General features: G+C 46.5%; 1 protein-coding gene across 3 annotated transcripts in view; it reads right to left on the bottom strand.

Moving 5' to 3' along the window:
* Nucleotides 1–161: 161 nt before the first annotated feature.
* The window catches only part of gba1 (glucosylceramidase beta 1), a 65,946-nt gene continuing 45,825 nt past the window's right edge, over nt 162–20,282 (bottom strand). For all 3 annotated transcript variants that reach the window (XM_059980138.1, XM_059980140.1, XM_059980139.1), the window contains exons 9-11: nt 15,405–15,568; nt 6,963–7,079; nt 162–918 (exon numbers count right to left, since the gene is read on the bottom strand). In XM_059980138.1, coding sequence (XP_059836121.1) covers nt 813–918; nt 6,963–7,079; nt 15,405–15,568 — 387 coding nt within the window. In that variant the 3' untranslated portion in view covers nt 162–812. The remainder of the gene's footprint in view (nt 919–6,962; nt 7,080–15,404; nt 15,569–20,282) is intronic.

Raw genomic sequence — 20,282 nt, 5'->3', positions numbered from 1 at the left:
ACAACGTAAATGTATGCAATGAAGACAAATGGCTATCGATTAAATGTGCACTGTCCAACAGTAACTTTAATATCAAATCATCTCTTTCTTGAAATTAAAAGACACTGGTAAATATGGGGAAAAATACACAATGTCAGAACAATGGTAAATATGGGGAAAAATACACAATGTCAGAACAATCCCTGAAATGCACAACTTGACAAAGGCAAGCTCCGGCTACAAGCAGGCATTGATATTGAACAGGTGTATTGGTCACTATGCCAAAGGATCATGATCAACCTGAAACTGGGCTCTAAATGCAAAATATAAATGTTGCGGGGAGGGCACCAGCCCGGCCAGGAATCTAACGGCCTCTGAACAGAGGAGGTATACACAGCACAGAAACAAGCCCTTCAGCGCATCATATCCATGCTTAACTTGCCTTCTTTGGCAATTCAAACTTAAGTGCAATGTGATTACCGCTACCTGCCTCCACCATATCCTCACACAGCACATTTGAATTCTGTGTGAAAATAAACATCTCCCCTTCAGGAGCCCTCTAAAGCTCCAACATCTCACCTTACACCTATCACCGCTTGCTTTAGACACCCTAGGGGAAAGAAAAGAGAATATTTAGTGTGGTGGGGAAGATTGCTAGCTCAGGTTGGAGGAGTTTGATGTGGTGTTCGTCGAGCTTGGCAATTAGCTTGCAAGAGGAAAGAACTTGCTGCAGTGAGTCAAACAGGCCTTTCTGACAACAGTGTGACAGACCCGAGCAAGCTTCTTCCCAGAACATCACCGTGCATCAGGGAGATTCTTTACATCTGGCCCACTCACTGCCGTTTCCATAGATACGTCTGGATAGAGTCGGCGGGGGAATGGGCTCGGATGTAGCCATTCCCTGGGTCCCAGATCAGGAAGTCAACATCACTGGGGCTCCTGGAATAGGAAAGAAGGTCATCGAGATATTATTGGTTTATTTATATCTGATATACAAGATGCCCATAAAAATCACAAGACACAAAAGCGAAGTAGGCCTTTCCGCCCATTGAGTCTGTCCTGTTCCATCATGGCTGATTTATTATCTCTCTCAACCCCATTCTCCTGTCTTCTCCCTGTAACCTTTGACTCTCTGACTAATCAAGATCTTAACAACCTCTGCTTTAAATATACTCAATGACTTGGCCTCCACAGCTGTCTGTGGCAACAAATTCCACAGATCCAGAACCCCCGGCTAAAGAAATTCCTCATCTCTGTTCTAAATGGATGTCCCACTATTTCAAAGCTGTGCCCTCTGGTGCTAGATTTCCCCCACTACCAGGAAACATCCTCTCCACGTCCACTGATACCCAGAGGTACAGTGAAAATCTTATCTTACCTGTGCTCATACAGATCAGATCATTACATGGTGCACTGAGGCAGAACGAGGCAAAACTCTTCTCCCTCCTGCCGTCTAGGAAAAGTCACCAAAGCATTCGGGCTCTCACAACCAGAATATGTAAAAGTTTCTCCCCCCAAGCTATCAGACTCCTCAATACCTGAAGCCTGGACTGACACCTTGCCCTACTATCCTGTTTATTATTTATTGTAATGCCTGCACTGTTTTTGTGCACTTTATGCAGTCCAGTGTATGTCTGTAGTCTAGTGTAGCTTTCTCTGTGTTGTTTTTTTATTACATAGTCTAGTTTTTGTACTGTATCGTGTAACACCATGGTCCTGAAAAACGTTGTCTCATTTTTACTATGTACTGTACCAGCAGTTATGGTCGAAATGACAATAAAAGTGACTTGACTTGACAATAACAACATACAGAATAACGTGTACAGTTACAGAGAGAGTGCAGTGAAGGTACACGATGAGTTGCAAGATCATAGCGAGGTCGATTGTGAGGCCAAGAGTCTGATAATTAGAAGGTGGAAGCTGTCCTTGTGGTACGTGTACGTGTAGCAGAGGGTTTTAAACTTAGCCAGCTCCGTCATGGGCATGAGCTTCTCCACCATTAAGGACATTCTCAAAAAGGTGGTATCCATTCACAAAAGACCCACACTCTACCCAGCATCACCGTGTGCCATGGAGGGGTGGGAAAAAGCTCCAGAAAGTTGAAAACTCAGCCAGCTCCATCAAGGACACTTTCAAAAGGCGGCGTCCATCATTAAGGACCCCCGTCACCGAGGACATGCCCTTTTCTGATTGCTACCATCAGGGAGGAGGTCCAGGAGCCTGAAGACACACACTCAGTGTTTCAGGAACAGCTCCTTCCCCTCCGCCATCAGATTTACGTATGGACAATGAACCCATGAACACTAATCACTTTTTTGTAGTACTTATTTAATTTGTATATATTCATTTATTTCTCACCCCTTATGGATGGTATTTTTCCCTCAATCTCAGGTCCTCTCCCAGAGGCCTGGGTGTGTGAGGGTCCGGCACAGAATCCTTGCTGTTCCTAGTGGTGTGCTCTTCTGGACCAAGATCTCAGATGCTGTTCCAGGGATTTGTTGGAGCCACCCTCCCATTCCAGAGCTCCAGGTGCTCCCATCACCACCGGGATTCCTCTGGCTTTAAACTGCCACATCCTTTCTATCTGCTCTTTCAAGCCCTGGTATTTCTCCAGCTTCTCAGATTCTTTCTTCCTGATGTTACTGTCATTCGGGATTGCCACATCTATTACCATTGCTTTCTTCTGTTCCTCGTCCAGTCTGGCTGGTTGGCCAGTACCTGCTTATCAGTCTGTATTTGGAAGTCCCACAGGGTCTTAGCTCTGTCATTCTCCACTACCTTCTCGGGCGTTTCCCATTTGGACTTGGCAGTGTCCGATCCATAGTCAGCACAGATGTTCCTGAACACAATTCCAGCATCTTGGTTGGCCGTTCAGTGTTTGTTGTTCCTGCCTGCATCTTGCACCCTGCTACTAGGTGCTGGCAGGTTTCAGTGGTTTCCTTGTACAGCCTTGTCTGTTGTGACAGACCCCTGCTTCTATTGTCCTTGTGCTCAGTGCCTGGTCTTGAGCAGCCATGATCAGCGCCTCTGTGCTGTCCCTCGGCCTTGCCATTTCCAGCCATTGGTACGACTTTCTTATGTTCGCCAGTTCTCATGTACATCCCGTGCAGTGCAGTGGTTTGTCCTGCCGTGGCCTCTGGTCCACTGGCTCTGCTTCATCCACGTCCATTCCCATGTCCCCTGCCTGCTGACTGAGGTATTCTCTGAGCAGGTCGAACTTCCTGACATACTCATGGACGTTTTGCATTTCTTCCAGGACTGCGGCCTTGACATTTCAGGTCCCCATCCTCCTCTATTCCAGTGGGTGTAGTCACTTAATGTTGGACTTTGGGTGGAATCCTCCGTGTACTGTTAGTAGTTTCTGGGTCTTGATGTCAGCAACTTCTAGTTCGTTCCTTTGCCAACACACTATTCCAACTGATGGCTGGGAGGGCAAATGTGTTGCTGGCTCTGATCTTGTTCTTCCCATTCAGCTGGCTTTTTAGGACCTGTCTCACTCTTTGGAGGTACTTGGATGTTGCAGCCTCATCATGGCTTCCATGTGCCTGCAGGATTCCCGGGTATTTGTAGCTGTACATCTGGTGTGTGGCCTTCAGGTAACTCGACTCCTTCAGTCTCCGCACTTTTCCAGTCCAAATGACATTCCGATGTCTCTGCTGTACACCCTTGTTGGGGGATTAGTGAGTCAATGTCTCTTTCATCTTAATATCATGTGCGGGAAGTGGCTGATGGTCACTCCTCTCTTGATCCTGTACCCATGTCCACTCTCTGAGATGATCTGGCTGAAGGGGGGGGGGGGGGGTCAAGCCTATTCAGCACAGCTGTGCATCACGCTGGTACCTTCCAGATCTGATGGTCACTTGCACTATTGGCTTTGAGTTAACTTCTAGCATTGTCCTCCAACGGCCCACGAGTTCCTGATGAGGGTTCTCAGTGCTGTACAGAGAGAGGCGTTCCAGGATCCATGCATGGGGGATTGAGTTGTATGCTTTCTGGTCCTCGATCCAGGCTGTGCTTATGTAAAGGGGGTTTCTTCCTTTTTCTTTGTTACTGTTGGGAAAGGGTTTCTTTGTTTTGCTAAAAGCAGGAATGTTTCTTTGTTGCGAGAGAGTGCTGGAAACTTGTTTGGGTTAAAATTTACTGATAACGAGAATTGTATTCCTTTGTAAATCAAATGGGGATTAATGTTCTTTCTTCTGAGTCTGTAAGCTTTTGTTGACGGGCTTTTGGGCAGATCAGCGCGAGGGGGTCGAGAGAGAGGATGCAATGCTGTAAGCTGGGTGAGGATCGGACCCCAAGCGGGGGTCTGAGGCCAGGAGGTAATCCGAGGAGCGGGATGAAGCTAGATGGGCTTGGTTGACCACTCGGAGGGTCCTGAACTGCAAGTCGAGGAGTTCGGAGGGGATCGAATGGTGGCCAGAAGACTTCAGTAATTGAGCTCCAACGGTTGTGCACGAAGTGGTTTGGACTTTGATAAGTTTGGCGTCTTTTCTTTATTTTTTTCTCTTCATATATACTGTATCGTTATTAATCACTTAATTATAGTAACCTTTATAAATTGTACTCATTTAATCGCATATGGTGTACTGTCTGTTTTGGGCGAGGCGGGGACATCACACAGCATCCACACCAGCTGATTACCCAGTTTGGCGGGGCCGAAGGCTGCTCCCCCTAGACGAGAACGAGCTGAGCGAGCTTGAGCTTCATCCCCCCCTCCTCGGAGTACCTCCTAGCCTCAGACCCCCGCTTGGGGTCTGATCCTCGCCCAGCTTACAGCATTGCATCCTCTCTCTCGACCTCCTCACGCTGATCTGCCCAAAAGCCCGTCAACAAAAGCTTACAGACTCAGAAGAAAGAACATTAATCCCCATTTGGTTTACAAAGGAATACCATTCTCCTTATCAGTAAATTTTAACCCAAACAAGCTTCCAGCGCTCTCTCGCAACAAAGAAACATTCCTGCTTTTAGCAAAACACAGAAGCCCTTTCCCAACAGTAACAAAAAAAAGAAGAAATCCCCTTTACACTTAGTTTGGTTTGCCTTGTCTTGGAGACTTACATGTCTGCCTTGTCTACCTGTAGTTGGTACTCGGAGCCTCTGGTTCCATTACTAAACCCCCTCAGGGCAGGGCTCAAGGATTTACACACATGCTCCTTCAGCTTGGTGGCTGTGATGCCTGATAGGAGTTTCCATGTTGTTGATGGGTCGGTAGTTTGCCACTGTTGCTCCTTTGTGAGGATCTTTCATTACGAGTACCGTCCTTTTTGAGTTGGCCAGACAGGGTGGGAGCCTGCTTCAAGCAGCCGGTTCATTTGAGCTGCCAGCAGTGTATGTAATGCTGTTAGTTTCTTCAGCCTATAGGTGTGGATCATGTCAGACCCTGGTGATCTCCAGTTCTTCATACTTGCTACCTGTTGATGCACATCCATTGCTGTGATGGTGAATGCTTCTTCCTCTGGGAGGTTGCAGAGGCCTGCTTGTATATGTTATTTTATATATATATCTGTCTGTGTGTGTGTGTAACTTATAATACTTATTATGTATTGCAATGTACTGCTGCCACAAAACAACGTATTTCACGACTGATCCTGAATCTGATTCAGAACAGCTTCTTCCCCTTTGCCATAAGAGGGTGACAGGAAAAGAGTGAGTGGGTGTGTGCTCCTGTGAGAACGTGTGAACACATATGGAAGTTTGTGTGCCCTTGTCTCAGTATTTTTAGGTTCCTGCTTGAGAATGTACGTCTGGAGAAATTAGTTTTATTTGTCACAAACAACGAGTGGCAGGGTGAGATGCATTTTTATTAAAGGAGGTGTAAGGCATTCCTTCCTTCTGCTAGTCTGCAGGTCACCCTTGGGCGAGTTGTACCACCTGCTTAGCCCCCCCCACCCTGATCAGGATCACTTGAAGCCATGGGAGCATATCACAAGTCCTGGTTATGCGACCACTGATGCCAGGCAATCTCTGAAGAGTATTGATCATGACTGGGGTCACCTGTGTCGAAAGAAGCTTCCTAGAAGGAGAAAAATTTCTTCTCTGTAGAAGCATTTGCCAAGAATAATCATGGTCATGGAAAGACCATGATTGCCCATGTTATATGACATGGCACTTAACGAACAACACATTGAAACGTACAGTGTAATGTATTGTTGAAGTCAACCGCTAACACTCAGATGTGCTGGGGGCAGCCTGCATGTCACCACATTTCCAGCGAAAACATAGCATGCCCACAAATTACTAACCCTAACTTTCCAACTTACGAATTTAACCCCAATCTTCTAATGACTGGTACCATAAAGCCTTGTGCTAGCCACTACGCTACCATGCTGTGTACAAGTTTTGTGTGAACGTAAGTGTGAGATTGTGCATGTGTGTGTATATTCACAAGTTCAAGTTGATTGTCATTTGACTGTACATATACACAACCAAAGGAAACATTCCTCCTGACTACACTGACCAACAAAACATGTATCATACACAGCACATAGATCAAAATGTTACCACAAATGTTAATAAAACACAATTCAAAGTGCATGTAGTGCACAGCACATGTAAACAGTAAACAGCTCACTGTCCTAGTGACGAGACCTCGGTGGTGGCAGGGTGTTCATTAGCCTCACAGCCTGAGGGGAGAAGCTGTTACCCAGGCTAGCTCTTGTACCTCCTTCCTGACTGTAGTGGGTTAAAGATATTTGTGGGATGGGTGGTAGGGATCCTGAACAATACTTTGGGTTATTTATATGCCCGTGCATGTGCATTTGTGTGTGGGCGTTTTGTGTATGTGTGTTGTCGCTGCCTTATTTGTGCAGTGTGCTGCTGGTACTGTGTTTTGCACCTTGGCCTGGGTGGCACGCTGTTTTGTTTGGCTTAGCTGTACTCATGGATGTGAATGAGGGAGAGGGAGAGAATACGCATGTATGCGTGTGCATGTGTGTATTTTTGTGCACACACTTTATGAGAGGTTGTGGAAGGAGAAGTCTCACCAGTTCAGCACCACGACGACTGCAGTCCCGTCTGGCTGAAGAAAAGCCACTGTGTTGAGCTCGGTTTTCATGCTGAGATTGAGGCCGACCCTCTGTGAGCCCTCCAGAACAAACTTACTGTGGAGGCAAGAGGAATTTTAAACAAAGGTTCTTCACTCTAGCCACGGCAGCCTTTACACCCACAGGGTGGGGAGTCAGAGTGACCCAATATCCGTTCAAATATTCCCAGCGGCTGTTCAACTAGCAGGCGTTCTGACCAAACCCCATCCCATGGGAACCAGAACTTGAACTGCCTCATCAGGCTGTAGGGGGGGTGGTGTAGGGGTAATTCTGTCTGTTAGGAATCATTCTGCAATAACAATATCATGGTTAGCCTAACAATGGACTAACTCAAACGAGAACCAGTCTTTTTAGGAAATAAAACCTGGTACACAATTTAACTGCAACTGAGACCCTGCGGCCAGTGAAACCAATCATTGGGTGTGGGACGTTCTGATATTGTCCCATTGAAACTACACAGGGGCAGGTAATGGATGAACATTCCTAAACATTAGAGATTCTGCAGATGCTAAAATGCTGGAGGAACTCAGCAGGTCAGGCTGTTAAGTTCCGTTCATTTGGGCTACATGTAGGCATTTTGTTGTGGTGTGCTCTTTCCGTTACGGACATGTGCGGGGAGGGGGGAGGAGATTGTGGGTAAGAAGATGGCAGCCCTTGTGTACTGAACATGAATGGAGAAAGTAAAGCTATTTAAACAAAAGAAAATCTTGTTCTCGTTGTTTGATTATGGTAGCTCAGGATGGTTTCCAGTTCCAGGACCTCGCCAGTGCTCAGTGAGAGCAAGCTTTACGAAAGCAAGAAAAATGAAATTAGAATATGGACTTGTGTTACAGAGCTCTAGAAAAAGAAGCAAGTCCTTGCAATTGTGCTCCCTCTTTTGGGAAGAGCAAGAGAGACCACAATGGGAATTTCGGTGGAAGACTTGAACCAAGATGACGGTATGTCTACACTAGTAAACTCACTTGACTGTTTTTCTGAAGAAAGGATTGGATTTATGAGGCATACTCAGACTTTGACAAAACTTCCAGAGACAGTTCTAGACATATGGCTGCTTACATTATTAAATTTGAACAAAAAAGTACAGTCATGTGCGTAAATACAAAACGGAGCTTCACACTGTATTAGCTTTTAATTTGTTGGATTCTGCGTGTCTAGACATCAAGGACGACAGCTAGCATTAACTGCATGTACAGAAGTTACATGTGCATCTTTAAAATTGGTACTGAAGGGGATTTTTGGAGAAAAGGCTGCCAAGACAACAGTCGGAATCGGCTTGAGCCAGGAAACGGCAAACTTCACTGAGCAGAAACAAGAGTATAGCAAGCATAGGTCCCAGAGGGACCAGACAAGATTACCATTACCTGGCAAAAATCCAATAAACAAGTACGGTAGGAGATCGAAATGAAATCATGTCAAATCATTTACCACTGGGCAAGAAACAGTCTGCACAGAACCGAACAAGTTACGCTAACTGAAGAAAACAACAAATCTGAAGATGCAGAGGAGTGCCACATCATATTGTTTGCGAAGGAATCACTTACTGATGCAGAGACGTCGCAGGCAGAGATTTGAATGATGAAATCTCTAGGATCTGCTGTTTTAGATACAGTGTGTGCAGAAAATTGGCTTGAAAGCTACGTAAGTGAACTAAACCAAAATGAAGTGCAGAAACCGGTGAACACAGATACACCCAGTTACAAAGCATTCAGATTTGAAGATGGAAAGATCGTATATTCCTTCAAAAGTGAAAATTCCTGCCAAAATAGGACAGACAAAATGTTACGTTGAAACAGAAGCGGTACCAGTGAACATTCTACTACCTTTGAGTAGAACTTCCCTGAAGAAAGCAGGAGCAGTACTGGATATGGAGAATGAGCAAGCAACGATGTCTTAACAGCGAGAGTCTCTTGAGGCCACCAGCTCTGTGTGACCATACTAGATAACGACATTGCTGAGAACCAATGTGAGAATGAAGTACCGACTGTCACAGAGAACATGACCCCAGATGAGAAATACAAGCAGTTTGGAGATGCATTGACAGATAAACTTCAGAAACTGCTCAGGCATTCAGGGGCAAAGATGCAAATTATTTCTCCATTCTAAAGTAGATAGTTGACAGCTGTGTGACATGCCAAAAGTTTGGAAAGCCCAACCCTACAGGAGGTCTGCCATTAGCATCTGAATACAACGGAACAGGAGCCACAGATCTACATGAACGGAAGCAAGGACTGTGGTATCTCCACATCACACGTTTCACAGATAGTAAATAGTTTCATCCATTCCTGGGTAAGTGTATATGGCCCACCTCGGAAAGTATTCTGTGATAACGATGGCAAATTTAGTAATGATGAATTCAGAGACAGAGCAGAGAACTTCAACATTGAAACAAAGACAACAGTAACATACAGTCCTTAGAGTTATGGCCTTCTGGAGTGACACAATCAAATGCTTACTGAAATAATACTGAAGGTAAAGAAAAGCAATGGCTGTGATTGGAACACAGTCCTGGACTGGGTCCTTATGGTGAAGAATAGCATGAACAATGTACCTGGCTATAGCCCATCTCAACCTGTGTTCGGCCAGAATCCAAACCTTCTGTCTGTACTGGTTGACACCTGCTCTACAGGGAGTGAGTGGGTTGGGAAACATTTCAGCACTGCATGCATTGAGGAGAGCTTTCACTGAATCAGAGCATTCAGAGAATTCGAAGAGCGCTGAGGGCACAGGTCCATCGTACGGATGAGAAATACATCCTCCCGGGGACAGAGTGTATTACAATAGAGGAGCCTGTAGAGAATGGAAAGGTCCTGGAGCCGTCATTGGTCAGGATGGAGTTGTGGTATTCGGGAGACATGGAGATACACATGTGAGAGTGCATCATTCCAGACTGAAGACCATCAGAACTCCATGGAGAATGACACAAGACATGAAAAGCACTGACCTGATACACAGAGCAGAGACAGGGATGCGGAGAGTGCAGCCAAGGACCCAGCAGAGTTGCTCAACAGGGGCGCAGACAGTGAGGAAGAGGGTGCAGCTGGGGACTCAACGGACTTGCCTGAACAGAAACTCTCACAAGCACAAAGACAACATGGAAGTTTCAGGTTTCAAGCTGTGAGATTTGTAGACCAAAACACTGGTACCTCATACAAAAGCTGAAGTCCTAGGACAAGCTGGCAAAGCCACTGGGAGAAACGAAAGCTGATACAACTTGAATGACCTAGAACCAGCCACCGGCACTGCAGGGTCAGTCAACATGCCGTATGTAGACATAATCAGACTGGACCATCTGAGGTATGTCAAGATGAAGATGTCCTAGTCACTAAGGAGTTATCGTTTGAATCTGCAAAACAGGGTGAAGTTAGTTGTTGGAGAAATAATGGAGCATTTGAGCAAGTCAGAGACACTGGCCAAAAGACAACGTCTACAAGATAGGTGTGCTCTCTGAAAGAAACCCCGCCAGGAATTACACCTGGTGGCTAGAGGTTTTGAGGAACTTGTTACGCCTGTGCCCCAACTCTGAGGGGCCGAAGGGTACAAAGTAGCCCCCTCCTTTTTGAGAATCGCAAGATCGCTATTAACTCAGGTCAGGAGACCCAGGAAATGAGAGAAAGACACGCAGAATCCACAAGGGGTTTGGAATGTCCTGGCCCCTCAGCGATACAAAGCCACGGGAAACAGCCATTGTCTCTTGGAGATGGAATTGTGTATTGAGTACTGTACCGTTTATTTGAAGCCCTCAGGGGAATGACCAAAGTGGGCTGGTTGAGGGATGGCATCATCCCAACCTGATTGACATCTGAGACCCTGTGAGTCAGGATAAAAGAAGGTCTGGGGAACAACCCCTTTAGACGCACCAGGAGAAATGCTGGAAATCCCGTGACAGCGTTTAATAGCGACAGCCGGTGGAGGGCCCACGTGTCCTTTCCTGTAACCGGGACTGGGGCCTTACCACGGAAGACAGCTTAGCTAAAGAAGAGATCACCACCGACGACATTTCGAAGGATCGACATCATAAAAAGGAAAACGGGCAAGTTCTAAAAAAACGTCTCTCTCTCCAACCAAAAGCTGCAGCCTGAATGAACTAAAGTGACTTTTATATTTCCATCGGACAATACATTAGCCCCTAGACAACGATAGAGCTATTTCTTATTGATTATTATTATACCCGCGCTTTTAGATTTAGTATTGATGACATATATTATCTGTATGTTTGCATTGATATTATTTTTGTGTATTTTTATCAATAAATACCGTTAAAAATAGTACCATCAGACTTCAACGGACCTCTCTATCTTTGCTGGTAAGTGACCCAGCTACGGGGTTCGTAACAAACTGAACATAGGGGAACTCCAAAAGGACTCACCAACATGTGCATCAGAGTTTCTCCGGCTACTTTTCCCAGTGATGTGTCAAAAGCATTGGCAACTCAATTGCATGGACATAAAATCCACATTTTTACAGGGAATGGAGTTGTCACGTGACCTTCTTACAGGGAGTAGAGCCATCACATGACCTTCTTACAGGAAATGGAGCTGTCACGTGACCTTCTTCCAGGGAGTAGAGCCATCACATGACCTTCTTACAGGAAATGGAGCTGTCACGTGACCTTCTTCCAGGGAGTAGAGCCATCACATGACCTTCTTACAGGGAATAGAGCCATCACATGACCTTCTTACAGGAAATGGAGCTGTCATGTGACCTTCTTACAGGAAGTAGAGCCATCACATGACATTCTTACAGGGAATGGAGCTGTCACGTGACATTCACATTAAGCCCACCCCTGAAGTCAGAAGTGAAGGAACACTGTGGAAACTCTTATGGTCTAGCAGACGCATCACTCTACTGGTATAACAAGGTCAAGAAAATAAAGTTGAAAACATGTGGAAAGATGTCACACAGCTACTTTTTACTGGCAAGATTCAGGATATCGTGATTGGAGTACTTGCCTGTCATGTGGATGACTTCATACGAGGAGGCTCACAAAACGTGCCCCACCAGTTATCCCCCAGGTGAAGTCAGCCTTTTAGGTTTGACGGGAGGAACATGACAGATTCTGCTTTATAGGGATAGACAGCCTCGCCTTTGACAGAACAGTACAACTGCACCAAGAATCTTCAGACAATCCATGTGGAATCCTCACGTGCCTCACAACCCTGATGCTTCCCTCAGTGAAGCTGAAGCTAAAGAACTTTGGTCAAAGATCAGATTCTGTGGGTGGCAAGGTGGAGTGGACCCGAAATCATGTTTGATGCCTGGAACTTGGCATCCAGTACAAAAGAAATGCCACAGTACAAATGTTGCATGAGGCAAACAAGATGCTGTGTAGAAATCATTCTGAAAAAGTGGTCAGCTGGAAAAAGATAGCTCACTAAGGCTCGTTGTCTCCAGTCATGCCTCACTTGGAAATCTCCTTGATGCATGCACTCAAGGGCATTTTTTATTGTACTGATGGGAGAAGAGGGATGATTTTCACCTCACTGTTGGCAAACAAAAAGGATCCGAAGAGATGTATGGAGCACGCTGGCAATGTCTGAAGGGTTTTTCTGGCCACACTCTATTCTGAGCTTTTCCATGGTGACCCAAAGAAGCTCAGCTACAAACAACGTGTGTCACAGACGAGTACTCTGTGCACCTTCTCCTTTGTGTATACGTGCGTGATGGGGGAAGAGAGGGAGGAGATTGTGGGTAAAGCCGCGGCAGCCCTTGTGAACTGAATGTGAACAGAGAAAGTAAAGTTGATTAAACAAAAGAAAATCTGACCTTTGGACCGAGACTCTTTATCAGCACTGGAAAAGAAGTAGGATGACGCCAGAATAAAAAGTTGTGGGGAGGGGAAGGAGAAAAGGCAAAAGTTGAAAGGCAAAGCCAGTTGGGTTGGAAAGGTAAAGGGCTGGAGAGGAAGGAATCTGATATTAGAGGAGGGCGGGGACATGTAAGAAAGAAGGAGGGGCACCAGGGGGAGGTGAGAAGAGGTAAGAGGCCAAAGTGGGGAGTAGAAGGAAGGGGGAGGATTTTTTTATGTAACTGGAAGGGGAATTCGTGTCCATGCTAAACCAGGAGGCCTGAAAACAGAGCTGGAAGCCACGTGGAAGTTCCCAGGAATACGAGTCTGGGAGAGTACGTGAGTAAAGAGTTGGAGGGCAGCAGAGAGGGAGGAGTGAGGGAGAGCCTCAGTTGAAGAGAAGATTGAAGCTTCTTCAGGGTAGGCACCCAGGAAGAGACCTTGCGAAGGAGAGCGGGAATGTTGCTGCCGTCAGCACTTTGTTAAAGGGGTATCGCCGCCACTTCGTGCACACTGCAGGACAGGGCTGCTTTCTCACTTAACCATCACACACAAAACACGGGCGGCACTCAGCAGGCCAGGCAGCGTTTCTGGAGAAGAATAAACAGTCGACGTTTCAGGCCGAGACCCTTCATCAGGGCATCTTGGAGGACACTTTCCTCCCTGGCCCGCTGAGTTCCTCCAGCACTCTGTGTGCGTTGCAGTGTTTGATCTTTGTTTTAGCTCTACAGGAGTTGCTTCGAACTGTATTATTAACAGGACTTTTTGCCTTCCTTTACCGGACAGCTGGCTCCCCTGTTCTCCCTGCAATCGGGTGACCTTGTGTGCGGTGTTGATGAAGGGTCTCAGCCTGAAACATCGACTGTTTATTCCCATCTGTGGGTGCTGCCTGACCTGCAGAGTTCCTCCAGCATTGTGTGTGTGTTGCTCTGGATTTTCAGCATCTGCAGAGTCTCTTGTGTCAAATACCACACAGAGGGTTACAGATGAAATCCTAAATTCGACATATTACCGTTATAACACAAATGTTACACGCTGAACATAACACTATGGTTCAATACTGGCCCTTCAGCCCATAATGTTGTGCTAACTCTTTATCCTGCTCTAAATTCAATCTAACCCTTCCCTCTCACATAGCCCTCCATTTTTCTTTCATCCATGTGCCTCTGAAATGTTCCCAGTGAATCGGCCTCTTCCAGCACTCCTGACAGTGTGTTCCACGCACCTGTCACCCTCTATGTAAAACCAAGAAGGCTGAACTCGAGTCCAGAAATCAAGGCCAGAGTTTGGTTCCTGAGATTGGGGTGTTCACACACACCAGCGGGTCAGGCAACATCTGTGGAAATGAATAAACAGTCGACGGTTTGGGCCCAGACCAGAAAGGGAGGGAGGGAGCAGGAGCCAGAGGAGGGAGATGGTGTACAAATCTTGCAGTTGTTTTTAGCGCTGTAAGCTCCGATGCAAGCTGTCCGCAAGGGGTAACCAAGAGATTCAGCAGGTGCTGGAAACCCAAAACAGGAGGAGCTCAGCAGGTCAGGTAGCTTCCATGGAAATGAATAGTCGATGTTTCGGGCTGAGACCCTTCCTTAGTTCTGGAAAGAAAGGGGGAAGGCAACAGAATGTGAAAGTTGGGGAGGGGAGGGGAGGGGAAGGAGGAGAGCTGGAAGGTGATGGGTGAGGCCAGTGGGTGGGAAAGATAAAGGGCTGAAGAGGAAGGAATCTGATAGGAGAGGAGAGTGGACCATGGGAGAAAGGGCAGGAGGAGGCGCACCAGTGGGAGGTGACAAGGAGAGGTAAGCGGCCAAAGTGGGGAATAGAAGAAGAGGGAAGGGGGAGGGGCCAGAATTACTGGAAGGAGAAATCGATGATTGTGCCACCAGTTTGGAGGCTGCCCAGGCAGATTATAAGGGGTTGTTCTTCCACCCTGAGAGTGGCCTCATTGTGACAAAAGAGGAGGCCATGGACTGATATGTCGGAACGGGAATGGGGATCAGAATTAAAAAGGTTGGCCACTGGGAAATTTGGCAGATAGAGTGGAGGTGCTCGATGAAGCAGTCCCCCAACTTACGACAGGTCTCACCATTGTAGAGGAGGCTATGTTGGGAGCACTGGATACTATAGACGACAACACCAGATTCACAGGTGAAGTGTTGCCTCCCCTGGGAGGAATGTTCAGGACTCTGAATGGAGGTGAGGGAGGAGGTAAATGGGCAGGAGTAGCATTTCTCTTAACGTGCAGGGATATGTGACAGGAGGGAGATTAGTGGAGAGGGACGAACGGACAAGGGAATCACAGAGGGAAAGTGGAGAGTGGGCGGGGGGAGGGAGGAGGAGAGAATGTGGTAGGATCCCGAAGCATCCCGGTAAATTGTTAGTGGACCAGTGGAGAATGTTTGACCTCTGACAGTGCATACTGCAACAGAGCTTGAATAACTGAAAGTCCTCACAATTTCTCCATGACAGATATTCTTTCCGCGCTTCTGATCTGGGTTGTAATTAAGATTCCATGTGACAGCCAACGTCAGGGTGCCGGTTTAAAACAGATGTTTCTCCAGCAGCCCTGAAATCCCTTCTCTTGTAAGGCCGCAGCCTCTTACCTGAAGTGGGCCATGTGGTAGAAAGTGGGCTGCTTGTAGAACAGGTCTTTCTCGTGGTCCACGATAATGGGACTGTCAACAAAGTTCTTCACCCAGTTCGGGCCACCCTGCAGGTCCAAGGCAAGATTCCAGTCCGTCCACCCAGTCACAAAGTTGTTCAGGTCCTGGCAGGAGAGCAGAGGTAAGAGGGCATTCAACTCTGGGGGCATAACTGGATTGAAAGGTTAAAGCCAAACCTGCATAAAGTCTGGAGTGCATGGAATATTTTCTGATCTGAGTTCACCCATAAGACCATAAGATATGGGAGCAGAATTAGGCCATCCAGCCCATCAAGTCTGCTCTGCAATTCCATCATGGGTGATGTACATTTCCTCTCAACCCCATTCTCCAGCATTCTCTCCATAACTTTTGACTCTCTGACTAATCAAGAACCTATCAACTTCTGCTTTAAATACACCCAATGAAATGGCCTGCCATGGCCATGTGTGGTAATAAATTCCACAGATTCACCACCCTCTAGTTAAAGAAATTCCTCCTAATCTCTGTTCTAAAGAGATATCCTTCTATTCTGAAGCTGTGTCCTCTGGTCTGAGACTCTCCCTGTATTGGAAGTATCCTCTCCATGTCCACACCCAAACCATGTACAGAAAGGAAGACTCTCTCAAGTGAGTGTATGTCTAGGAGAGTCAGGAAAAAAGAAGAGGTCAGCTATTTAAAAGATTACCTCAATCGAATCACACAGTGAAATGCGTCATTTTGCGTCATCGACGACCGACCGACAGTCCGAGGATGCGCTGGGGGCAGCCCGCAAATATCGCCACGCTTCTGGCACCAGCATAGCCAGTCCATAGCTTACTAATGCTAACCCGTACGTCATCGGAATGTGGGAGGAAACCAGAGCACCCAGAGGAAATCCGTGTTGTCACAGAGAGAATGTACAGACAGCGGTGAGAACTGAACCCCAATCGGTGATCGCCGGTGCTGTGCAGGGTTGCACTAACCGCTATACTACTGCTCTGCTGTGCCGTGAAGAAGTTTCTTCTGCCAGAGTTTGCTGAATGGTTAAGGTGGAGATGGTTAAAAGTTTCAAGGGTCCATGGGGAACAGGCACAGAAGAGGGGCTGGGGCCAATATAGATCAGATTGAATGGTATGGGGCAGACGAAGGACTGAGTGGCCTCTTCCTATTTTCCTGTCTTGTATACAAGTTACCTGATCCAATAGTGAAGGGAGCTGAGATTATTGTGGATATTTTAGACCATAAGACACAGGAATAAACTAGGCCATTCAGCCCATCAAGTCTGTTCTGCCATTTGATCATGGCTAATTTATTGTTCCCCTCAACCTCATTGTCCTGCCATCTATCCGTAACCTTTGTCACCCTTCCTAATCAAGAAACTATTAACCTCTGCTTAAGTGTATTCACTGACTTTGCCTCCACTGCTGTCTGTGGCATTGAATTCCACAGATTTGCCACCCTCTGGCTAAAGGAATTCCTCCTCATCTCCATTCTACAGTGAAATCCTTCTATTCTGAGGCTGTGCCCTCTGGTCTGACACTCTCCCACTCCATGTCATAGATGCTCTTCATGTCCACCGTAGCTGGGTCTTTTTATACCGGGTGAGCATGCTCTCTGTGCTTCAGCTTGTCGTGGTGTAAAACACCGGCTCTTCGCGTGGACTGTGCAGCTTGTTGTTGTGTGCACTTGCGCAGTGAGGAACAGGTGCAAAATGTCACTCTGGAAAGGGGTATTAAAACAAGATCTTCATGGCATCTTGAAACTTTCTTCCTCCGGGCAGTTTATCTGATCAGCCATTCTCGTTCCACCCCCTCACCCTCTCTATTACCACTGCACTGCAAATCACTTTCTATAATGTTAACCCCAAAAGGTTCTGCAGACGCTGGAAATCCACAACACACACAAAACGCTGGAGGAACTCAGCATCTATGGAAATTAATAAACAGTCGATGTTTCGGGCTGACACCCTTCATCGTTATAAAGCAGCTTACACTGTAAATACACGTTGTTTGGAGAAGGAAGTCGGCGGATCAGAATGGGAGTGCGGCGGGAGCCATCTTAAATTATTCTTATTCTCATCGGAGTTAAGAGAGGCCGGACTGCACAGGCGTGTGACGTCAGGCAGTGAAGCGGGGAAGATATAAAAAGGACACAGCCTTATACAGCGGGTAGCAGAGTGAGCCGGGAGCAGAGTGAAGGCTTAAGGGCTTTGGCTCAACAGGCTTAGGCGGAAGCGGGCAAGGCAAGGTAGGTTTAGGTTTCAGTTTTTCCTGTTATTTGAGGAAAGGGGAAGTATGAGTGTGAGGGCAGCTTGTTGTTCTCAGTGTCGGATGTGGGAGGTCCTGGAGTCTCCGAGCCTCCCGGGCGTCCACATCTGCGCCAGGTGCGCCAAGCTGCAGCTCCTAAGGGACCGTGTTAGGGAACTGGAGCTGCAGCTCAATGACCTTTGTCTGGTCAGGGAGAGTGAGGAGTTGATAGAGAGGAGTTACAGGCAGGTGGTCACACCAGGGCCACGGGACGCAGACAGGTGGGTAACGGTTAGGAAGGGGAAGGGGATGAGGCAGGTACTAGAGAGCACCCCAGTGGCTGTACCCCTTGACAATAAGTACTCTTGTTTAAGTACTGTTGGGGGGGACAGCCTACCTGGGGCAAGCAACAGTGACCGTGCCTCTGGAACAGAGTCTGGTCCTGTAGCTCAGAAGGGTAGGGAAAGTTAAGAGGAAGGCTGTAGCAATAGGGACTCGATAGTTAGGGAGTCAGATAGGTGATTCTGTGGATGCAGTCAGGAGACCGGGATGGTGGTTTGCCTTCCTGGTGCCAGGGTCCGTGATGTTTCTGATCACATCCAAGATATCCTGAAGTGGGAGGGTGAGGAGCCAGAGGTCGTGGTACATATAGGTACCAATGACATAGGTAGGAAAGGGGAAGAGGTCCTGAAAGGAGAATATAGGGAGTTAGGAAGGCAGATGAGAAGAAGGACCACAAAGGTAGTAATCTCAGGATTACTGCCTGTGCCACATGACAGTGAGAGTAGGAATGGAATGAGGTGGAGGATAAATGCATGGCTGAGGGATTGGTGCAGGGGACAGGGATGCAAGTTTCTGGATCATTGGGACCTCTTTTGGGGCAGGTGTGACCTGTACAAAATGGACGGGTTACACTTGAATCCTAGGGGGACCAATATCCTGCGGGGAGATTTGCTAAGGCTACTGGGGAGACTTTAAACTAGAACGGTTGGGGGGGGGGTGGGAATCAATTTGAAGAGACTAATGGAGAGGAGGTTAGTTCACAAATAGAGAAAGTTAGTAGACTGTGTGTGAGGGAGGATAGGCAGGTGATAGAGAAGGGGAGTGCTCAGAACAAAGATGTAGGGGAGAAGGAAGAAAAAGATAATAAAGTTGATCTCATCGTTAGGGATAAACAGAGAGGAAGAGGTGGAGAGTTTCTTAAATGCATCTATTTTAATGCTAGGAGAATTGTAAGAAAGGTGGATGAGCTTAGAGAATGGATCGCTACCTAGAAATATGATATTGTAGCTATTAGTGAAACATGGTTGCAGAACGGGCGTAATTGGCAACTAAATATTCCTGGATTTTGTTGCTTCAGGTGTGACAGAATTGGAGGGGTGTTGCATTGCTTGTCTGAGAAAATATTACAGCAGAGCTTTGGCAGGATAGATTAGAGGGCTCATCTAGGGAGACTATTTGGGTGGAATTGAGGAATGGGAAAGGTGTAGTAACACATATAGGGGTGTATGATAAGACTATCTAATGGGGAGCGAGAATTGGAGGAGCAAATTTGTAAGGAGATAGCAGATATTTGTAGTAAGCACAAGGTTGTGATTGTGGGAGATTTTAATTTTCCACACATAGACTGGGAAGCCCATTCTGTAAAAGGGCTGGATGGTTTGGAGTTTGTAAAATGTGTGCAGGATAGTTTTTTGCAGCAATACATAGAGGTACCGACTAGAGAAGGGGTAGTGTTGGATCTCCTGTTAGGGAATGAAATAGGTCAGGTGACAGACGTATGTGTTGGGGAGCACTTTGGGTCCAGTGATCACAATAGCATTAGTTTCAATATAATTACGGAGAAGGATAGGACTGGACCCAGGGTTGAGATTTTTGATTGGAGAAAGGCCAACTTTGAAGAGATGCAAAAGGATTTAGAAGGAGTGGATTGGGACAATTTGTTTTATGGGAAGGATGTAATAGAGAAATGGAGGTCATTTAAAGGTAAAATTTTGAGGGTACAGAATCTTTTTGTTCCTGTTCGGTTGAAAGGAAAGGTTAGAAGTTTGAGAGCACCATGGTTTTCAAGGGATATTGGAAACTTGGTTCAGAAAAAGAGGGAGATCTACAGTAAATATAGGCAGCATGGAGTAAATGAGGTGCTCGAGGAATATAAAGAATGTAAAAAGAATCTTAAGAAAGAAATTAGAAAAACTACAAGAAGATACAAGGTTGCTTTGGCGAGTAAGGTGAAAATAAATCCGAAGGGTTTCTACAGTTATATTGATAGCAAAAGGATAGTGAGAGATAAAATTGGTCCCTTAGAGAATCAGAGTGGACAGCTATGTGTGGAGCCAAAAGAGATGGGGGAGGTTTTGAACAATTTCTTTTCCTCGGTATATTGAATTGTGTAAGGTAAGGGAAACAAGTAGGGAAGTTATGGAAACTATGACAATTAAAGAGGAGGAAGTACTGGTACTTTTAAGGAATATAAAAGTGGATAAGTCTCCAGGTCCTGACAGGATGTTTCCTAGGACCTTGAGGAAAGTTGGTGTAGAAATAGCAGGGGCTCTGACAGAAATATTTCAAATGTCATTAGAAACGGGGATGGTGCCAGAGGATTGGCGTAATG

The sequence above is a fragment of the Hypanus sabinus genome, chromosome 9, assembly GCF_030144855.1.
Source record: "Hypanus sabinus isolate sHypSab1 chromosome 9, sHypSab1.hap1, whole genome shotgun sequence".
NCBI classification, from domain to species: Eukaryota; Metazoa; Chordata; class Chondrichthyes; order Myliobatiformes; family Dasyatidae; genus Hypanus; species Hypanus sabinus.
Note: the sequence above shows the minus strand (reverse complement) of the source record. Positions and strands in the feature narration are given on the sequence as shown.